Source organism: Corapipo altera, unplaced genomic scaffold (assembly GCF_003945725.1).
Source record: "Corapipo altera isolate COAL_440 unplaced genomic scaffold, ASM394572v1 249, whole genome shotgun sequence".
NCBI classification, from domain to species: Eukaryota; Metazoa; Chordata; class Aves; order Passeriformes; family Pipridae; genus Corapipo; species Corapipo altera.
The window spans coordinates 893403-916067 of record NW_020884982.1 but is presented as its reverse complement, the minus strand read 5'-3'; the positions used below and the strand labels follow the sequence as shown (position 1 = coordinate 916067).

The 22665-nt window shown below is 40.7% G+C and overlaps 1 protein-coding gene across 1 annotated transcript in view; it reads left to right on the top strand.

Annotated features, from left to right (window-relative positions):
• The window catches only part of ANO2 (anoctamin 2), a 123817-nt gene extending 101697 nt beyond the window's left edge, over positions 1-22120 (top strand). The window contains exons 18-22 of the mRNA XM_027665935.1: positions 11464-11616; positions 11730-11782; positions 13931-14112; positions 19288-19393; positions 20825-22120. Of these exons, the coding sequence (XP_027521736.1) occupies positions 11464-11616; positions 11730-11782; positions 13931-14112; positions 19288-19393; positions 20825-21106 (776 nt within the window). The 3' untranslated portion in view covers positions 21107-22120. The remainder of the gene's footprint in view (positions 1-11463; positions 11617-11729; positions 11783-13930; positions 14113-19287; positions 19394-20824) is intronic.
• The last annotated feature ends 545 nt before the right edge of the window (positions 22121-22665 follow it).

Sequence of the window (22665 nt, the reverse complement as noted above, 5' to 3'; positions counted from 1 at the left end):
CCCTTTTCCTGCCTGCAATAACCATAGCTTTACATAGGACCAATCACCATAGATCACATGACTCTATATCATAAGTTGTTATGATAAAGAGGGAAAAAACCCCAAACACTTGTAGTTTGCAGAAATTACATGCAAAACAGTAGGAGTGTGAGAGTACCACAGTACCAACACAGCAATAATCATGAATCCCAGTATCTGTTACTACTTATACTGTCAGAGTCCAGTGTTCCCAGCTGAGAAAAGTGCACAGAAACCACAGAATCAATAGATATGGCTGGAAGGGATCCCTGGAGATCATTTAGTCCAACCCCTCCTTCAAGCAGGGTCAGCTAGAGCAGGTTGCTCAGGGATTTGTCCAGACGTCCAGTCGGGTTTTCAATATTTCCAGGGATGGAGACTCTATAATCTCTCTATGCAACCTGTTGTACCATTTGATCACTTTCACACAAAAAAGGAAAAAAAAAAGAAATAAAAGAGGTTTTTTAAATGTTTAAAATGCATTCCCTACATTTCCATTTGTGCCCAGTGCCTCTTGTCCTCTCATTGGGCACCCTTGAGAAGATTGTAGCTCTGTCTTCTTCAACCCACCGCATTGGTAAGATTTCCTGAGTCTTTTTTTCTTGTGGTACAACAACCCCAGTGCTCTCAGGTTCTCCTTGTACCTCAGGTCCTCCAGTCCCTTAATCACATTAATGGGTCTCCACTCTGTAGTGTGTCCATGTCCTTCTACTGGGGAACACAGAGCTGGAAAGAATACTTCAGGTGTGCTCACAGTAGTACTGAGTAGAGGGGAAAGATCCTTCTCTTGACCTTTCTCAAACACCTCCAGAGATGGGGACTCCACCACCTCCCTGGGCAGCCCCTTCCAATGCCTGACCACCCTGTTGGTGAAGAAATTCTTCCTGATGTCCAACCTGAACCTCCCCTGGAACAGCTTGAGGCCATTTCCTCTTGTCCTGTTGCCTGGGGGAGGCCGACCCCCACCTGGCTACAGCCTCCATTCAGAGAGCAATAAGGTCCCCAATGAGGCTCCTTTTCTCCAGGATAAAGACCACCAGCTCCTTCAGGCAGTCTTCACAGGACTTACTCTGTCAACCCTTCCCCATCTCCGTTCCCTTCAATGTCCTTCCAGCAGTGAGGGGCCCAGACTTGGACACAGGATTTGAGATGTGGCCTCACCAGTGCCCAGTACAGGGGGACAATGCCTGCCCTGGTCCTGCTGCCACACTATTGCTGATCCAAGCCAGGTGCCATTGGCCTCTTGCCCCCCTGGGCACACCTGGGCTCGTGTCCAGCTGCTGTCACCAGCACCCCCAGGGCCTTTTCCACTGGATATTGAGTTTGCCACTTTTTTTAAGGAAATCTAGGATGCACTTGGGAATTATTTCTCAGTCTACCACCTTTCACAGCATTACACCCTCTAGTTTCTTAAATGATATATGTTATTCCTCTGCATGCATCACCCTGCTGGAGTGGCTGATGTCACTAGTGGAGTGCACTGCCAGACATTCAGTCACGTGTCAAACCTGTGCAAAGTAGGAGCAATTCTATTAAATAGTATTCTAATTTTGTAAAGCTGATGCCTCTCCTGTGCATGTCATCTATGTGTTCATACATACTTCTGTTTTTCACAATTGATCAAACAGCTACTAAGTCATTTGAGATGCAGCATTACAATGTTTTCTGCATTCTGGAAGACAAGAATCAAGAAAGAAATTTGAAAGCACTGAGTTTGTTCAAATAAAATATCATCAATAATTCATTTTCTTTCCAGCATGTTTGGCATTGTGCCACTGTCCTCAGTAGTTATAATTTGGAAGTCTGGTTCCTTTGGCATCTTGATTACTCTTTGTTCAAGTAAAAATGTTGTGCTGATACCTATGAAACTATGTTTGAAATTCTGAGTACAGTAGCTGGCTGTATAAAGGGATACGGAGAGAAACCCCAACAACTAATTAGGTAGCAGCTCTAAGTAACAGCGAATTATACAATAATTCTGCTCTGTAAGGAATCCTCTGCTGCCTCCTCTCAGCTTTCACTGAGTTTGTTTGATCACATTCATCTTCTTGCATCCACTTACACTCTTCCACTGCTCCAGCAAGTGCAGGTCAAAAAGTGGGATAAAGATTCCACTACAGATAAATTATCCAAGGGAAAATATCAAGCATCTGATAGAGAATTCCAAACTGAAATACATACATGCCTTTTTTCCTCATTCTGATTTGTGCTTGTTATAAACTCCAAGGAATACATCTATGACTCAACAGAACCCAGGAGGACAGGGTTGCAAATAATCGCCAAATAACTCAGACTTACAGCCTTGGGACACAATCCAACTTCAGGAAAACAAACCTGAGAGGAAGCAGCACATAGGGATGCTCTAGAGTATTAAAAGGCTTGCTTCTTCACACCAGATGCAAACTAAAATTGCAGTGTACCCCTCAGCCCTGTAGCTGCCTCATGAGTAGAACCTGCAGAGGCAGGGAAGGAGAAAGGGGGAATAGTATAGGTGGGGGAAGTGGAAAGAGAGGAATAATCCAGGCAAACCCAGGCTTTAGGGCATAAAAGAATTCAGGAAGAACCAGAGCTTGTCAATGGGCATGGTATCTAAAACCAGAATCTGTGAAATATTGCTTGTGACAATTCCTGTTTTAATAAGTCACTATTCTCAAAACATCTGAAAGAGAATTCATTTTGTGGCAAAAAAGTTAAATACCATATGTAGATTATCTCTCTGTATAGAAATAGTTATATAAGTTTGCAGGTATAACTTGTAATCTAATTATAAATGAATATATGAAAATTTATAGAATGGTAGATTTATGTAAGTCTATAAATAAGAAAGGGTATACAAGGTATTTTATATGATGGCAGATTTGAATATCTCTTATGGATATTCAAATATCTAATGGACATGTTTACAGATCCGAACCTGTGGATCTGTAGTGTCATAAAGAAGCCCTCACCTCCCATCGTCTCCCTCTGAATTGTTTCAACTCAGATTAGAATCTGGCTCTGTGCCGCAGCTTCTCCTACCTCATCCCCCTCTGCACATGATGATAATTTTTTAAAAAATTGTCCTTTAGCATTGATTTTTTTTTTGCATGCATTAATTCAGCCAGAGGTGATTTTTCCTGCTGTAAACTTTAGGCAAACTTCTTTGCAATTTTTGCAATTAAACAACGGTGAAAAAATACATCTTCCCTTGTAAGAATTTTAATATTTTTGCTCCCATTGCATTTGAGATGATGCCATTACCCTGATTCAAGATGTCTGTGTATGACATCATCCTTGATTTATTCATAAGGACACTACTTGGATGCAAAGTTCTGCCTTGCTGGAATAACAGTAACACTGGTACGATGTTTGTCAACATTGCTTTGATTTGCTATCAGCAGTCTTGATTCTGCTGTGGGAAAAGTGATGCTCAGCTGCTTCGAGTTTGAACATAATTTCACTAATGTCAGATTTGTTTTATGAGTTCATTTAAGGCCACCTACTCAGAAAAGAAGCGGGTCAGTAGTCAGTCCTGCAAAGAAGACATGCTACAGTGGGGTTTTGACAGTGTGTTTTGACTCCAGACTACCTCTTGGATCTCCCATGTTTAGCCATTTGTTATGCTGTCCGTTAGGGAACTGGTCTTTTTTAAGTTTTAGGAGCAAGTTCTAGAAATTGCGAAAATAATTCAAATCATGGCCACTGAACTGAGTAGGGTAATGTGTTTTAGAAAAGAAATGTAGAAATATCACCATGATCTGTGAAGGTTTTAGGGTGCCTGCTCCAGGGAAGTGATCACAGCCCCACCCTGACAGAGTTCAAGGAGTGTTTGGACAACACTCTCAGGCACATGGTGGAATTGTTGGGGTGTTCTCTGCAGGGCCAGGAGCTGGACTCAATCCTCGTAGGTCTCTTCCAACCCAGAATATTCTCTGACTCTAAGATTTAACTTCTAGTACAGGGCCTAAGCTACTGATGTTATAAATCACTGGACACTAAGCCTGTAATTTAGACTAGTCCCTTGTGCCCAGATCATAAACAAGGCTGAGTACCTCATCCTGCAGTCATCAGGGATAATTAGACAGATGCCCTGAAAATGAATGGATTCATTACTAATCTAAACATCTGTTTACAGCAGGGGGATGAGCTCCCCAACTGGAGAAGTGCCCTGGCCAACTCTGTGGCATTCCAGACAAATGTGCAGTGGATGAAACCCAAGCTGCACCTCCCCAGCCCCGACTGCTGCCCTGGGTCCACATCCCTGCTCTCAGCTGTCAGGCTCACTGTGCTGGGACTCAGACCACCCACGCTGGCAGGAAGCACTTTTGCAGCTCAGCACTGAACTTGTCAGCTGGGGTTGTTCTGAAGGGCATCAAGCTGCAGGAGGCAGTTAAAGAGCTTATTTACCTATTTTTGTAATTCTGATTTGGGGGCAATGGGAAGGAAACAATGCAGCAAGTGCAGAGGAAGCATTTTTTCTCCCTGCACTGAATTGCTTAAAAAGGCAGAATGACTGGAATGTGAGGAGTATGATATTAAGAAGAGAGGAATCTGGCTGCTGTTTCAGAACTTCTTTCCTAATTTTCACACTGATTTACTCAGGCAAGCTCCCACTGGCATTAGTGGTTATCTGCTCAACCAACAATGAAGCAGCTGAATAAGGAGCTGCAGACTGGGCTTGCCTTTGGGTTTTCCCATACAGATGATGATAGGGTTTCGTGAAGAAACAGGCACAGCCAGATTATGTGTCCATGTGTGAGTATTCCCTACATTCAGGTTTAGGATACTCCTACTTTTAAGAGTGGGTGACATTTTTAAGATTACACAGAAAGCCTCTAACCAAGCTAAGACTTTTGACTCCGGGTCTGCTGTGCACTAGGCTGGATCCTAATCACAGACTGTCCCTGCCTTTTGTGTCCACATATCCAGTCTCTCCTACTGATTTCTATCAAAAGGGTGGACATGCCCCTTTCTGATGGAAACCTGAACTCTGGCCCAGTCTTCACATGGCAAACCATATATTCTCTGTGCAGTTTGTTATGAAGCAAAGTAACTCTGTTAAGGCACCACCTCTCTGAGGGATAGGGCCTGGAACAATCTCAGGATGTGTTTTGCAGTGTGATAAGCCACAGGTAAAGGAGTTATTGATGATAACTATCCCACTTAAATTTTGGAATGGCCATTTCTTTCCATTGCTTTCTTTTTTTTTCTGTTTTCTTATTCTAAGAAGCCTGAAGCCTTGGAGAGGCTTCCTCCTCTTCCACCTGCTGCCCTTGTTTATGTCTAGGTAGGTTAGTAGAAATAGTGAGATTTACTGGTTATGTTTTAATCTCCTTTATTTTCATATTGGGAAATGTTGTTCTGCCTTTGTTTAATGGAGTTTGGTTCTGCAAAATGTTAGTCCCTCTAGTCCATGCCAGCAAGACCACGAGCACCAGTGAAACAAGAGACAGTATGAAGTCTGATGGCAATGTAGAGCTGGTGCCTCTGATCATGACTGATCTGTTAATAATAACCATGAGGAATCACAAACATAAAAGATAGAGAAGTTGGAAAGAGAAGAACAATCCAGGTTTCTTTCACTGAGGCTACAACCATCTCTGTCTTAGAGCTACCCTGTGTTCAAGTGTCCTGGTAAGTTTTCAGATCACGTGTTCTACAAGGCTTTCTGGAGTTGCTCAGCTCTGTCAATGTTAATATTATCTTCTGTCAGACTAGGATTTTTAACATCAGTTAAAACTGATTGGATCAGTTGCTTGGTGAACTTGTTCCTCAGGATTCCCACTTCCAGCTGTCCCCAAGCCAACTCCTCTAACACCAGAGCCCAAAGCAAAAGTGTCTGTCTGTGGGAAGCTTTCTCATTATTTACACTGGATGTCATGGGAAGGAGAAATGATAGTTTCTACTGGCTTGTTGGCTTCATATCCATCCTCCTTATCCACAAACCCATGAGCCTGCAGAGAACTCTTTGCCACAGGAAAATACTCCCAGAGAAGTACAGCTACTTGTAATTTGGTCTCTTTTAGACAGGAAAGGTGACATGTTGAGCCCGTGGGCTAACAACTACTGACACTACGATATTTTCTCCTTTCGGTTGTGGGCAACCACATTTGAAGAAACAGATGGACCCAGCCTATTATTACGTGGCTCTCTGGTTGGTGTCGCTACCACAAATTGGACTGAGAGATTTGGGGTGGTTTATTCTGGAGAAGAGAAAACTCTGGGGGGATTTTACAACAGCCTTCCAGTAATTAGAGGGGGCTGAAAAGAAAGATGGGGAACAGACTTTTTAGCAGGGCCTGTTGAGAGTGAAAAAGAGGTAACGGTTTTAAACTAAAAGAGGGTAGATTTAGATTACATATTAGACAGAAGTTTTTTACAATGAGGGTGGTAGAACACTGGCACATGTTGCCCAAAGAGGTGGTGGATGCCCCATCCCTGGAAACATTCGAGGTCAGGCTGACCTGGGCTCTGAGCAACATGACCTGCTGAATGTCCCCTCTCATCGCAGAGGATTTGCACCAGATGACCTTTAAAGGTCCCTTCCAGCCCAAACTGCTCCATGATTCCATGATTATTTTTTAGAGTAAAAGTCATATGTAAATCTAAGAAAAGAGAAAACTTAAGAAGGTAAAACCCAAAGCCTACGAGTCAGGCAGACTTCTGTTGACTTCAGTGGCGTTTTTCAGATCTCAGTAGTGTGAGAGGAAGAGGCCAACACCTTACCATAGCAAATAAACTCTTAAGTTTTCCTTCAGGGAAAGCTTTTGTGGATCATTTCTTCAGTGAGCTGAACTTTGAATCTGATTTCAGTCAGCAGATTGTGCTGAACTTTTTTGTTGAACAGGTCTTGGCTGTCAGTAGCAAGTCTGCACAAAGTTTTGATTTGCACAGTGAAATGCCTGATGACTGTTTGTTTTGATATTATTAACTGATACATAGCTGTATTTTTTAGCAGTCACTCTTCAGCAGAGGTACTCTTAAAGTTCCTGAGTGATCAGAAAATTTTGCTCAAGTAATCCTGAAACATAAATAGCCAGTGTCAGCATGTGTCAAATTTGTCATTAGCAATTCCTGTTTCTAAAACTGTGCAATGACTTTTGACCCAGCCCAACACCCTGTGAGTTCCCAAAGCAGGCATCATGTACAACAATTTCCTGGTCCACAGAGTAGCAAGTTTGCAATGTGTAACTAGCCTGCAGTGATAGGAGTTGGCAAGAAATTGATGTTTAGAGTAGCAATAAATATCACTAATGAAACAAATTTTGTGAAATTGGCTCCAAAAGCAGCTAAATGATGCACATGGATGTCTGAAATTTATACCACTCATAGTTTCTTGAGAAGAAACTGATATCAGCAATGATTTTTAGATTATTTCATTAGATCTTTCCTTCTCTAGTCAAACCCCTTTAGGATTCCAGGCTTCATGTGGCAATTAATTAAAAACATTTTTCCTCAAAGAGAAATCATAATAAAGGGTTTTGTCATCCAACTTCTGTAAAAAAACAATGGCAAAACTCCCTTTTGGATTCTAAGAAGAAAATCATCAGATCCAATGTCTGTAGCTACTGACTATCATAAGGATTAATCTGACAGATTTGGAAGAATTTCCCCTAAAGCAGGAAAAACCATCAAAAAGGCAATGTGTGAGGCAGCAAAAGAAAAAAAATTGCTGAAGAGAAACCTGCATTTTTCTATAATCTCTATAATGAGAATGGTTATGAAAATTACCAACTCAGGCTGTTATGTGTAGGCTTGTTGCATACATTTACTACACCTTTTCCTTAAATTTTTCAGCCAGGCTTGGCTATGTTGAAGTTTCATCTGTATATAAGAAGTTTCTTCTTAGAACTTGGAAAGTTCCTTAGCACAGGAGTCATCCTTTTGTTGTTTACTTCCAGCAACAGATGATCCTATGACAGATATTATTGATACAGAAGTAACAAAGAAAGCAACACAATCACAAAAAATTACCTTTTCTTAAGTTAGGTTTTGATGTTAAAGGTACTGGGATTGCTCACACTAGATCCTAGCGTTGCTCACACTCCTCAGTGTGTAAATCTTGTAGAACCTGGCTGATATTCCCCATGGAAGGTTTTGTGCTGGGGACTGATTCTGCATCCCTTACACAACTAGCACTCTCCAGATCCATAATTTAAAAACCTTGATTTCTGCTCTTAATCAGACTTTGGATGCCAGAGTTAGAGGGCCAGAGTGTGCTGTCGTTGTTGGGCTTGAGTTCTGTTCAGGCCCTGCACAGAGGAAGAGCTTCTGGGCAGAGTGGACTTCTGGGAAGGGCTGTGGTCTGAGAGACTTCTTTTGATGCTGTTTGTGTTTTATAGCTTTTGTCTCAGGGCCCAAGCCTGGATGAGATGTTGCAGATGTGGCATTAGGTGTTGAGAACCTCATGGACTGGCTCTGAGCCCTTGACCTCTTTCCTGCTCAAGTCAGACAGCGAAGGCACCGGTAATATGTGGTTTGGGCTTTTAGTCTCATCAGAGATAGACTCTGTCACTGACAGCACATTTAGTGTCCTGCTTTGGCATTATTTCCTATGTCCTTGACTTCCCCCTATACACAGCCTTCAAACATTTTGTTCACCAGCTTGTGCCATGAGGTTGGGTGATGTCCACCTCTATTTTCTCCTGGCTGGACTGCTAGGGAAATAGAAAACCTATGGAATAGGCTGGATATCCAGAGGTCCAGCTCCTGGGTCTCTTTAGCCTTTTCCCTGAACAGAAACACTAAAAGAGCTTTGTATGGAGACCTTGTGGCACAAAAGAGAATGTAAAAAGGGTATTTCCAGGTTGCCATCAGGTTCTCCAGCCAAAAAAAAAAGGATGGTTTTGTGTCAACTGTCCTTGGTGGCACAGTGTTTGTGAGTGCCCTAAATGTATTGTATATGTTCCAACTGTGATTGGACATGCATCCACAGAACTCCAAGGATTCTTCTCTTTTTAATCCATTCAGATTTGCTTCTAGAAACACTGATCACACTCAACATGTACCTGTAAATTGCCAAGGTGTTCAAAGACTGTTCGTTTTAAATGCTTGTTTGTTAGCTTACTAAACAAGACCATCTGAATGATGGTGTGCTTTGTTTTGGTTTTGGGATTTTGAGTTTGCTTTTGGGGCTTCAGCTTTTTTTTTTTTTTTTTTGGTTTTACCTGTTTTTTGCATCATTTACACTTTCATAAAAGGGAGTCTAGAAGGTTGAAGAGATTTCAAGGTGGCCACACAAACACATCTGGCGTAGCATTTTCTATGAAGACTTATTTGCACAGTTATCCAGAAGTTCTTTGCATACCTTCAACATTTTTTCATGAACTTGAATAAAAATTAAACTGCATTTTCCCAGGCAGTGAATAAAGGGCCTGTGAGCAACATCAAAGCAAATGTGTGTGTGGTTTATTCTTAAAGCATTACAAATACATTGATTTTTTTTTTTTTAGCAGAATCCTCCCAGCTCTATTCCTGTTAAATTCACTTAAAACCAAATAGAGCATATTTTGGTGCTATGTATTTTTCGCAGCATTTCACAGTTTTTGGAGACATTAACATCTGGTTTTATTTCCTTGTTAATTCCTTTTCCTGACTCTGAACATAAAATATTCAGGAAAGGATGATTTCAAGGATAGGATGTTTGTATGCTTTTAAAAAGCTCCATCTTAGCGTATGTTGGGATATACAATTTATTGCACAGCAAAACAAGAATAATATACTATATATATAAATAACATATAATATATAAATATACAAATATAAAACACACAAAACAATAACAAATATACAGAGATAATAGTTTATTGTGCAAGTATGTTGTTTCTGAGAAGAGAAAAGGAGGAATATCAGAAGACCTGCACACAAAAAAGATGCATTGAGAGAAGATCCTGGAGAAAGCTGTTTCAATTGTAGGTTGTGACAACAGTGCTGAAGGAAATTATTTTAAACTAAAATGTTGTGCTATTTTTACCTCTATTTTCACAAAAACCCTGCAACAGACTCCTCCCACAGAGGAGAGAGGACTTATACAAAACTTGTACTTGTCAAAAAAGAAGCCACAGTAAATATGGCCTCATACACACCAACTCTTTTTCTGTACTATTGTTTTCATAATTCTGAAATGTAGATCACAGTCAGATTTATTAGTTCAATCTTAATGGGATCACTGCCTCTGCATTCAAGCAGCACAGATTTTGGTCCCTTTCTTTTTCTTCTACTTCTCATCAGTTTGCTGGAGTAATAAACCTTTCTCACTTCTCTGAAGTATTACTTTAAACAAGAAAGGGATCCAGCCTCATGAGTAGCTTTCACTGCTGATGCCTCCTGTCTTCCATGGAAGACACAAACTTTTAGGCAATTTGTTAATTCTCCACCCCCTCAGAGAAATAAGTAAAGAGTCAACTGCCTTTCAGATTCTCGTGGTACCCAATAGAGATTCATCCAGATGAGACTGCTCCTGAAGTGACACTGAAAGAGGCAGGAGTTAAGAATACTCTGCCCACCCAAAATCTGAAGAAGGGGTGTTGGTGGAATAGGATTTTCTACCAGACTATTCCAAGCATCTCAAGAGCACTGAGACTTGCCAGAAAAACATAGTTGTGTCAGCACTGTGCTTTTGCAGGGTGACGTTGGTTCCTTATCTGCTTACTGGAGAATTTGTCTGCATGAAAACTCCTAATGCAATGCTGGGAACAGGAGGACACAAAAATGTGCCATCCACTGCAAAGTGAGAGGGTTTCCTTTGGGTGGGTGGGTTGGTTTTTTTCCCCCCTGTGGAAGAAGACAGGGTTAATTAGTTGTGTATCTGTTCTAGCAAGCATAAAGAACTCAGGAGGAATGTACTTCCTTGCTTGTTCTTTAGGACCAGTGAACTATCACTTCCTTTCTCACAAGGAATATATATGTGTAATATTCATTTGTTAAGGTTGAAAGAGGAAGATTTGTAAATTGGGAGGATATCAGTGACATAAGGAGGGATCGAAGTGCTATTCAACACCACAGGCTCATTGCATCCACAGAAATGCTTATTCTGTTCGTGCTTTTGACAGATTACCACTAAGTTTTTCAAAGAAAGCTGGAAAGAAATAGTGGCACCTTGTAGGTTTTTTCCTCTTGTTTGATTGTGCATAATTTTTCTTAGAGGCAAAAGGCAGGGAAGAATGGCACAGTCTGAATCAGTTAATTATGTATAAATGCAGAAGAATGTACACTGAACCCTTTGTCCTTTATTAAATTTAGTATTTCCTTTGGCTTGTGCTTGTGCTAGTGACTTGAAGCATTATTAGAAACATTCATGAAGCATAGTGACAAACCTTTCTCTCTTTTGTAACCTTGCTTTGTGATATTTATCACTGGGACCAAACTGGGAAGTGGAATTTCATGGGCCTCGTGAGGCACAAGGCTCATCAACAATTTGCTGTCAGCTGCTCCCTTCAGAAGCTATCACAAATATTTCTTTTCCAGTTATCCAGTTTGGCTTTGTCACGCTCTTTGTTGCCTCCTTCCCTCTGGCACCTCTCTTTGCTCTCCTGAACAACGTCATAGAAGTCCGTCTTGATGCAAAGAAGTTTGTTACTGAACTGAGGAGGCCAGACACAGTGAGAGCAAAAGATATAGGTAAGCAATGAAAAAGCTTTGCGGTGAAGATAATGCAAAAAATGCAATTAAAAAAAAAAAAAAGAAGAAAAATTATAGTAAATCCATTAACAAGTTCTGGTTTTCCTTTACAGGAATTTGGTATGACATTTTGAGTGGCATTGGAAAGCTTTCAGTTATCATTAATGTAAGTATTTGGTTATACTAGTTTCTAACCATGATCTTTGGCGCTTATATTGTCCCTTCAACATAATTTAAAAGTGAAGTCTAATTTTCTCTATTTGCCAAGAAAATAAGTTGGACTTGATGATCTCAGAAGTCTTTTCCAACCTAGTTGATTCTGTGATTCTGTGACATCTAAATTATCCAGTTCATTCTTGTTGAATTGCAAAACATGATTTAATTACAAATTACCATTCCCTCATCCCATTGTCTCTATTCTCACGTTATGTAGATCAGGAAGACTAATCCATATAAGAACAACCAGTGAAGGGGAGGTAAAGCAGGCAACACTCCACATAATAAATAAAGACCTACTTCCCATTCATACCCACAGATTTTTGGTTACTCTGCCATTGTAACTATTGGTATGAAGAAAAAAAATGTAAATATTACATCTTGGATTCTAGGACCAGGAAAAAAAAATCTTAGTGGGAAAATACATTCTTTTACAGAACAAAAACAATTACTTCAATATAATGTGTGTCTGGTATACAGATATATTATGTTTATTGTTCTATATGTATTCTTTAAGTAAAATTTTCCTGATACGTTTTATGATAAAAAAGACTCATGCCCTAGGAGTTTAATTGTAGTACTAACTAGTGGGTTTTTAACCCATAGATCATAAACTTACAGAATTATTTAAGCTGCAAAAGACCTTTAAGATCATGAAGTCCAACCATAAAATATCAAAGACATCAAAGGCCTTTAGAAAATCAGAGGATTTTCACTACTGAAGGGATATTATGATGTCAGGCACAAATTGCAGTTGTCTAGCACTGCTCTGTGCTGGATGAGCAAAACTCTACAGCCTCTTGTTTTTATCTGAATACACTTTGCAGATTTATTATCCTTGGTTATTTTCTGTATCAAAAAAACTCTGAAAATATTTATTTACTGGGGATTCCATTAAAATATCAGTAAGATTTTTTTCTTGACAGAAAAGTATACATGTTCATACCCATTTGAAAAAAATATCGAATGCCCAGTTATGTCTCTGCATCTGAATAATATTTATACAAGAAAATATTATTTAGAAAAATGTAATTTTAAATAATCATAGAATCACAGAATGGTTTGGGTTGGAAGGGACCTTAAAGATTATCTCATTTCAACCCCTCTGCCATGGACAGGGACAACTTTCACCAGACCAGGTTGCTCCAAGCCCTGACCAACCTGGTCTTTAACTCTTCCAGGGATGAGGCAGCCACAGCGTCTCTGGGAAACCTGTGCCAGGGCCTCACCACCCTCAAAGGGAAGGATTTTTTCTAATATCTGATCTAAATCTACTCTCTGTTAGTTTGAAGCCATTTCCCCTTGTCCTGTCACTCCATGCCCTTGTAACAAGTCCTTCTCCAGCCCTCTTGGAGCCCTTTCAGGCACTGGAAGGGACTCTAAGGTCTCCCTGGAGCCTTCTCTTCTCCAGGCAGAACAACTCCACTTCTCTCAGCCTTTCCTCATAGGAGAGGTGCTCCATCCCTCTGATCATCTTCATGGCCTCCTCTGGACCTGCTCCCACAGGACTAAGTCCAGAGGACAAATCAAAGGAATTCTTATTGATATGATCTAGATACTTCTGTGTCTGGTTGACTTCACAATTACTGGGATACCAGTTTTATGAGAGTTTTATACCAGCATGAGATCCACCCATGTCAGATGTGTAAATCCTGATGCAGAGGGGAAAATGGAGGATGAATACTTTACACTGAACAGGTTTGTCTCAGATAACACTGTGTAACTACAACAAAATATGCTCCAAATTATACTAACTAGCTATTATGTCTTGTTGCAGGTTTGTTTGTTTTTTTTTTTTTTTAAACTAGTAATAAGCCTCCTAATGGCTTTAGGGATGGAAAGAATTGGAGAAATGGAGAGTACATTAATTGCTTTTGCTGCTCTATGCTGTAAGAAATACTGCACTTTCCTAACTTAGCCTTCCCCTGGAGAGACAGAGCAGGTTACTGTGCTTTTATATATGCAAATATTCCGTACCATTCGATTCTCACTTCATCACCACTCCAAATTTACTTGCACATGAAAATAATGAACCTGAAACACGTCATTCATAGATTCATGATGCTGTTGTTTGGTTGGGTGTTTTTTTGTCTCCCAGGCTTTTGTAATTGCTGTCACGTCCGATTTCATTCCACGCCTTATGTACCAATATGCATACAGTCAGAATGGAACCATGCATGGCTTCATCAATCACACGCTCTCCTACTTCAATGTCAGTCATCTCAAGGCTGGGACACAGCCAGCAAACTCTCTGTTTGCACAGGATGTTTTATTCTGCAGGTAAAGTACCTCTTTTCAAAGTGGGAACTGATAATATTCAATTATACAGCCACATATTCAGTAATATTCATGAGCCTTTGTGCAGATGGTTTTAAAAGTACAGCTTTTGGAGTATTCCCACTGTGTTAGAAGGTTCTTAAAAGGGTTTTGCCAGTGCAAAAGGCAAAATAGGCAATTTAGGCAGACTTACTCAAATGAAAATATATTTTATTTATTGAAAGACAAAGCTTTCATTAAAAAGAATTAATTTTTAAAATGGACACCCAGTAATTAGAACCACACTTTCTTTTTTACTGAGATCTGAGTTTTCAATATATTATGCCCATCTTTAAAACCTGCACCATTTGCCATCTACATGCCTTATATTTCAAATTCATCTTTCAAACTGGGGAAACAAGGCTCAATTTCCTTTAAAAGATGTCCAAAATGTCAGATGCCTATGGAGTAGTTCTAGTTTGCAAGAGAAATCACTAAGGCGGTTCCAGGGCTTTCAAAGTAACGTTGTTTTTTTATAAAAATTTGCAGAAATTCAAAGAGCTGGTTTAAGGCAGTGCAACACAAGGCTGCTCAAAACTGGGTCAGTGTTATATTCAACAGCCTGCCTCACCTTCCTTGTGGACTCCCTTGAAACCCACTGTGCTTGGTCTCTGCAATGGCACAAAATCAGCATAAAAGTTCCTTTTCCATTTCTTTAAGGAGAGCCTTAATTTATATGAGTTTTACTACACATGGGTCTTTAATTGACCTACCTTGTTTTGTTGCCTAATATATCTCACACTTAGAATCCCACTGGTTTTAAGCAGGGTATTTATCTCACCCAACTACAACCCACACAAATTACACATCTCAGTTCCTTTACTGGAAGCAGAAGAAATAGGGAGAGAAATCTGGCCCTGTGACTCCAACTCTGCTCTTGGGGTTGCCTTTGGGGTGTACCTGCCTTCTCACCTTGACTACAACAGAAGATAGGAGAGTGCACAGCTAAGACCTCTACTTTCTGATATACTTGTAAGACAGCGAAATGCTTTTCCACCCTCAGTTCCTAGCATTTTTAATTTGTTTCCCCGAATTAGCCTGTGTTTTCCTTCAGCAAACATCTTGATTCACTTCTCTGTGGCTTTGATACTTTCACTGTGCTACTATTTACCTGGTGTCAGCCTCTGTTCCTGAGTGCCACTGTGTTTGGTGGTGGGTGTGTGAACAACAGTGATAAAATGCTCTCCTCACATTAGCATGGCCAAATACAGCCAAATTACTTAACAGAGCCCAAATACAGGGAAGAAAGGAATAATCTACACTAAGCATAATAGTGGTTCCTGCCTGATAATATCAAATCCATGCCGCTGAGAAGAAGGAAAAAATTAGTAAGTGTTTGATCATGTGCTAATCTGAATGGGAAAGTACTGTGAGGGTGTTTCTGTTCTGTTATCAGGAAACAATTAGGAGAAGATATCAACAGCCACATACACTTTCTCATTATCATCCTCCTCTTTTCAATCTTATCAAAATCTCAGCTTTGGACACAGCTATCACTGTGATAAAATATGGGGTATCTGGCTTATGTCCCAAGGGACAGGCAACAAACACTGCCCCTTATGCTGGAAATAAAATCTGTATTTCTTTTTCTGGCAAATATGTTGGGAACAAGCTGACCTCTCTTATTCTTAGATTTCTGTGACCTCTGGAGATAAATGTGGTTACAATAAGCCTGAATTTTGCTCCATACGGGCATTGCCAGAGATTAAGGTGTCTTTAAAAAAACCTTAACAAGCCAGAAACAGCTCTGCCACCGAACATACAGAATACATTCTTTGAATGTTTTAGGCAGCATTTTCTCCAATGCTGTGAACTCCTTGACACTGCTGCCAAATAAACATTGCTGCAGCGACGCTCTGACGCACAGCGTTAGTTTTAATGATTTTTTTTTTCCACAGAAAAATGACATTTGTGTAGCTGAAGGCAAACTAAAAGCAAAGCTTGCTAAGATATGTGACATTTTTATTGGTTTGGCCCTTTTAATCCTTATAATCTGTTGTGATAGTGGGATACATAAAAGTATGCTGGTCACACTGAAAAGAAGAAAGCAGCAGATATGGACTCATTAAAGGGACTTTAACATGGATCCGCTCTGATATTCACGGAATTCATAAAGTGTCTTTGAATGAATTAATTTTCTTAGTATCCTGGGATTCATCTCATCAACTCCTAATGATCAGTGCTGAATTCTAACATTTTTCCTTGACTAATTTTTATATACTCCCTCATTGCTGAAGAAGTACTTTCTTGTGATTCAGGATGTTTTCCTCGAAGATCAGCTGAAAAAGGAAATTAAACAGATGAGCATATTTGGACTGATTTGCAGTTCCACCTACATGTACAATTTGATATGTTTTTTACCAGTCTTTCTTTTTTCCCACACAATATACTTCTGAAATACAATAGCATCTTTCTCTTAGCTCTGGCTTCACTCTTGTCTGAGTATTGTGTGGTTTTCTCCATCCATCATCACTTCCCCAACTTTTCTCTACTTTCAGTGTGTATTTTTCTATTTTCCCTCAGAACTTTTCTGTACTTCATTCTTCAACCGTATTGACTACTTCATAATCTTGTCCTTTTTCAGTGGTATTAGAGTTGCTTACTATTTTTTGAAACACAATAGTCTTTGCAGCATTTATTGTTTGCTGTTCCTGTCATACCTGCTGAAACAAGTATTTTAGAAATAAAGAATTGAAGAGATGAGGGAATCACAGAATAATAAAGTCAGAGAATATCCTAAATTGAAAGGACCCACAAGGATCATGAAGTCCAACTCCTGGCCCTGCATGGGACCACCCCAAGAATTACACCTGACTCTCAGTGCCTGAGAGCATTGTCCAAACACTTTTTGAACTGAAAAGATGGTCTTTGTAAAAGAGAAACTACCTGTGGAATATAGTGGTTAGAAAAGGGACAGGTTATTGCACTCTGGAGTCCCATGTGACACAGAATAATTAAAAAGGGAGGTGGGGAGGAGGCCCAGCTACCTCATCTGTAGCTCTGGCAAAATATCCCTTCCCTGTAAATCATTTGCTAGTGTTCTGTTGAATGTAGATTCAGGCATCACAAGCCCTGTGATTTCCAGCTGAGCCAGGTGAAATTTCCAAGGGGTCTGATGTCCTGCAACACTTACATAGTTTGTGAAGCTCTGAATACATCAAATGGAAAACCCACCACAGTTGGTGACCCTTCCAGGTGAACCTGGGCTGCATTTCAAGACTGGGATTGATTTATAGTGCTAGGCAAAATCCACAACAAACTTAGTGGTTTTCCTTGGCTTTGATTTTCAAGCAGATTAAATTCAAGGGATCTGACTCTGGCCCTCGCTGCAGGGCTTGGACACAGATTTAAGCAACATGTGGGAATCCACAATGTCCAGAAAGGTACCAGAGGGGTGATCTCACAGTTGCAGGCACAGCACAGGAATCCTGAGTAAGATGCAATGGAGAGCTCAGCTGCTTTGCTTAAACTGCTGCACAAAACAAACAAACCAGGGCCTAATACAGCCCAGGTAGTGCTTCCATAAATTAGTACAGCCCCCAGTTGTTTTTAAAGTCGTTTTTTCCTCCTCTCCCACCTCCCTCTCCCCTTGTGTCTCCAGAAGCTGCAGCACAGAATTACATCCAGCATTTCAGACTCAATTTCTTGGGGGTGAGGAGTGGCAGGATGTAGAGGATGCATGGATTGTAAATGTATAATTTAACGTGCAAAACCATGTGGATAGAACCTGAAGGTAATTTTGGTAAGCACACCTGCAAACTGAAGCTGACAGATGTTATATATGAACTTTCTCCATTATCCCCCAATGGAGGCTTTTCCAGAGTCTAATGAATCTCACTGTCAGAACGGGTTTTGTGGTATTCAAAACAGATTTTCCCTTTCTTAATTTCATCCCATTACTCGTAGTCAAACACTGGGAACAGCACTAAATTATCCCTTTCAGTCCTAAGGGCACAATTTGTGCATGGTTATCATGTCCAACTGTGGCTGTTACTTACCAAAGTGGAGCAATACATGTGCTGCTCTTTAATCTTTTCTGGTGAGTCAGTCTCCTCAGCCCTTGTATTGTTTTGCTGAACTAACTTCAATTTGTTGCTATTTTTTTCTTTGGTTTCCTTCCCTGTCCCCCCCCTTTTTTTTTAATCTTTTTTCCCCTCTGAAATCTGCACAGCTGAATGGCTGAATGCAGCATTCCAGGTGTGGGTTTACCTGAGCTGCTCAAAGAAAGGCTAATACCCCTCCCAGCACCATCATGACTTGTGTTTATACACCCACAAGTCATACTGTCCTGCTGCCATATTTCAAACTTGTGCTAACCTGCTGGACACTGCAAGCTCCAGGCCATTTTCATTGCATTTTCTTTCAAACTCTATCCTTTTGAAGATCCTTCACTTGTTTTATTTGTAATTATTTTCCATTTCCCCGTATTATTCTCATTGTGTTTCCTGTATTTATTTCTTATTGCTTTCTGTGTTTCCTGCTATATGCAAAACTTTCCAATTTAGGAGCATCTGTGATTTTTATTAGCCTGTTGTTTACTTCCAAATGATTGATGATAATACTAAAAGCAACAGTCTTTACACTAAACCACTAAGGCTCTGTTTTATCCTGTCTAAGGCTAGACAGTTAATTTAGGAAGCGCCTTTTCCATGGCTCCCCCTTTCATTAATGCCAAGACAGGAACCACCAAAGTGAAAGTCACATTTTATGTGGGCTGAATTATTCCCTAAATGAATCAAGGTTTAGGTGAGATGAATGCAGGCTTATCTCCTTCTGAAAATACCTTGTACTAACTCTCTGCTTTCACTTCAGCACTTTATTCCCTGTACACTGAGGTCAATTTAACACCAGGAATAAAAAGGGGACATTTGTCAGTCCTGTAAAATCTGGACATTTCCAACATTAGAACAATGTTCTGATTTTGGTTACAACTGTGAAAACCAGGCTAAGCTTGTTAAATTCAGTGGAGGTAGTCCAGCTTTAATTCTGGAGTTGTATTTCATAATAAGAGTTGAAGTGGGAACATCTGGAGGGTTTGATTCTTTGGTTTTTGTGACTCTAAAATCATGTTAATCAAAGCAATTGGTGCTGGAGGAAATTGCTGGAACTGTGTGATAACTGAGCTGTCTCCACTGACAGGTTCAAAGACTACAGAGAACCGCCTTGGTCCCCAAACCAGTATGAGTTTTCTAAGCAGTACTGGGCAGTCTTATCTGCTCGCTTGGCTTTTGTTATTCTATTTCAGGTAAGTCTGGTGAGTTGCTTCAATTTATTTCAGAAATATAGTAAAAAACAGATTGGAATGCACATGCCAAAGCAGCCCATGTCCATTAGAGCTTTTCTCTTTGCGCATACCCAGCCTGCTGAGGGGTTAGTGGGCTGCAGCACAGGTTCTCCCTTTGGAGCCCTGCTGAACTTCCTCAGCAGAGCTTTCTTTTCCCTTCATGGAAGACAGTGCCACAGCCTGTATTAGCCTGTGGCACTAGCAGGGATCCCAAAAAACCCAGGCTCTTGAACATTCAACTGGACTCTGTCGACTTTTATACTCTCAGGGGGTGATAAAACCTCCAAGGTCTTTTGCTACTTTCTTGAAATAAGCGCAGCAAATTCTTCTCAGTGTGAAGATTTCATTAGCAAGGGATTTGCTATTATGATTTGCCTTCTGGATGGCTTCCTTCTCCTCTCCTCCGTGAGCTGGGATCCTTCCACAGGGTCCATCACTCTTGTAAAAATCTGCCTTTTTTTTCCACCTCACCTGCCAAGTACTCTCAGTGTTACTGTGAATCTTGCCTGGTTTGTATTGCCCTCTTCTGCTTCTTTGCTGTGCCTTCAGTAATTTTCCACCACTGGCTGCAAAACAGTTGAAACCAACTGTTTCTGCTGGGCTTCAAATGGAAGAAAGGCCTTCTGCCTGTTCTGCCAGAGTACATTCCCTGGTTAATTAGCTCCATTGTCTGGGCTGGGGACAGAGAGTTCATTCTAGCAGCCTTGTCAGCAAACATTCTCACACATTTTGAGGCATTACACAACACAGCAGTTTTCAAAGAATTACCATGATAGCATCATTTATCTGTACATTTCGTAAACAGCAAAACTTTTTGCCTAGTCTGCTTCCTGCTTGGTGTTATGAGCATCATCTGTAGTGACCTTGACAGGTGAGGTTTGAGGTTGTGGCTTGCAGGTTTTGGTAGTGTAAAAACAATCCTGCTTGTCTGCAGAGAGAAGGATTTGAGGATAGAATGACCATGAAAGTTGTATACGGTCTGCTCAGGCCACATTGGCAGCACGTGGGTGTGGTCTGTGTTGGAGGATGCCCTTATATTAATGGATTCTGAACTCAGTCTCAAGGAACTGGATGCTGAGAACTGAGCACCTGTGGATGCCTGTAAGGAATAAGGCGGTTTTTGTTCATGAATCATTTGACAAATCCAAGTCCTTTCCCATTTCAAACCTAACTGAAGCACACGTTCAATACAGCCACTCCATCGAGGGGTAGCTTTGCATAAACCTGAGCTGTTTCTTGAAAAAAAAGCCTTACTCAAGTGCTTACTACCACACACCATCAGCAAAATGTATTTGATACCTGTGTCATAGCAGTAGAAAAGGTTTGGTTTTGCTCCAGTGTGAGTATTTTGGATTTTTCACACTTGCTTCACATCTGTTGCTGTGTTTGCAGAACCTGGTGATGTTCCTCAGTGTTCTGGTTGACTGGATGATCCCTGACATCCCCAAGGACATCAGTCAACAGATCAAGAAGGAGAAGAGCGTGCTTGTTGACTTCTTCCTGAAGGAGGAGCATGAGAAACTGAAGCTGATAGAAAGCTTTATGGCACGCGACAAGCGGAAGCACAAAAGTGGGACGAAGAGCAGAAGGAGCCGGGCCGCCAGCTTCTCCCAGTTTACCCGGAGTTCCAAAGGCAGCTTCACCTCCTTTAGCTCACAGCACACGGTGGTGTGACTCCCTAGGGAAGAGGAACATGCTGTGCTTACCTCTGCAACACCTGCTTACTGTGTGATGTGATTCTGAGTCCAGAGCAAGGGAGGGAGAGACAGTCAAGCAAGGGACAGGGAGCAAAAGAGAGGCTTCTTTTGCTTCCTTAGAAACTCCATATACAAGGGACTCTGTTATATTTTATATGCTATCTGGGCTGCAGCATTTCCAGACTTTATCAGTGCAAGATAAGGGCTATATTGTGGCTGTAGCTGGTTTTTGTGGTGATGTGACTCGGGTAGGCATGTGGGAATTCTCCCGGCTCATGCAGTCTCTGCAGTAGGACTGCAACCATCCCTCTGCCTGCAGACATCCCGTGGGGATGGGGACACTCCTGCTCTCATATCTACCTTTGGGCAGGTCTGAATGACCATGGAGAAGTGCACACAACTCATGGTCTCATTGCTTGTAGCTGCCAGTGGGCAGTTGACAAACATTTGGAGCCTCGAGGAGTCATTGTGCCTTCCTAACATACACTGCCACGAGGTGCTACCCTTGCAGGGCAGGCAGGGCTGTTGGTAAAGGTACAGAGATGTGGAAACACAAGGAACTAAAATCCTTGTGCACTTGCATCCGCAGATATATTGCTTTTTGCTTAGCAGGAGCTTGAATGCGTGTGCTGATGAGCTGGGAGGCCACAACATGTGCATCAGAATGACTGAAGCTGCTACAACCAGGGAAGCTCCTTGTTGTTCATTGTCCTGAACACAAAAAAACCCCAAACAAACCCCTGCATGTTTGATTCTTCTCTCACTTAAGCTGGGAATTCAGCCAGTATCAGAGGAATCACGCCACTGAACCACCAGGGTGAAGCTGAGGAGTGAGACTGGAATTAAGCCCTGTAAATCATGTGGCATTTTCATGTACATCGCGCATAAAGTAACAAAAATTGCTGCTGTTGTGATTTACTGTAAAGTAAAATATTTTGCAGAACTGCATTTCATTGGAAGATACACATGTTCACTAACCAAGCTTTCACCTACAAGCATTTAATGAATAAATTTGTTCTGTCATGAATGAAAATGAAACTTTCTTAAAAAATCTGTTTCTTTTATTGTGGGCTCTGTCTTTTACTGATCTTGAAATTCAGACTCAGGGTAAAAGATTTTCTTTTCATCCTGTCTTCTCAACAATACTTTCAAAAATACAAACCAAAGAAGTGCTTCAGTTTCAAACCTTCTATAAGATTGCTCTTTAACATTACGATCATATTTTATATATTTCTGAAGCCTAAGATTTCATTGTTCTTGTAGATGGAAAGATTTTTCTTTTATGACATCTTTTGTATTATGAAAGATGTCAAAATAATAGTGTGGAGGGGTTTTTTGTTTGTTTTTCTCTTTTTTTTTTTTAATTCAGTGTCTAAACTAAAGCAAATCAAAATGGGAGAACTGTTTCAGGGTGGGCTGAAATTAAAAAAAAAATCATTTTGGAGTTTCACTTTTTAAATTTACTTTCAGGTAATTTATCCCTCCTATATAGTAATCAAATTTGAAATGATAACATCATCTTGAATAAAATTGCAA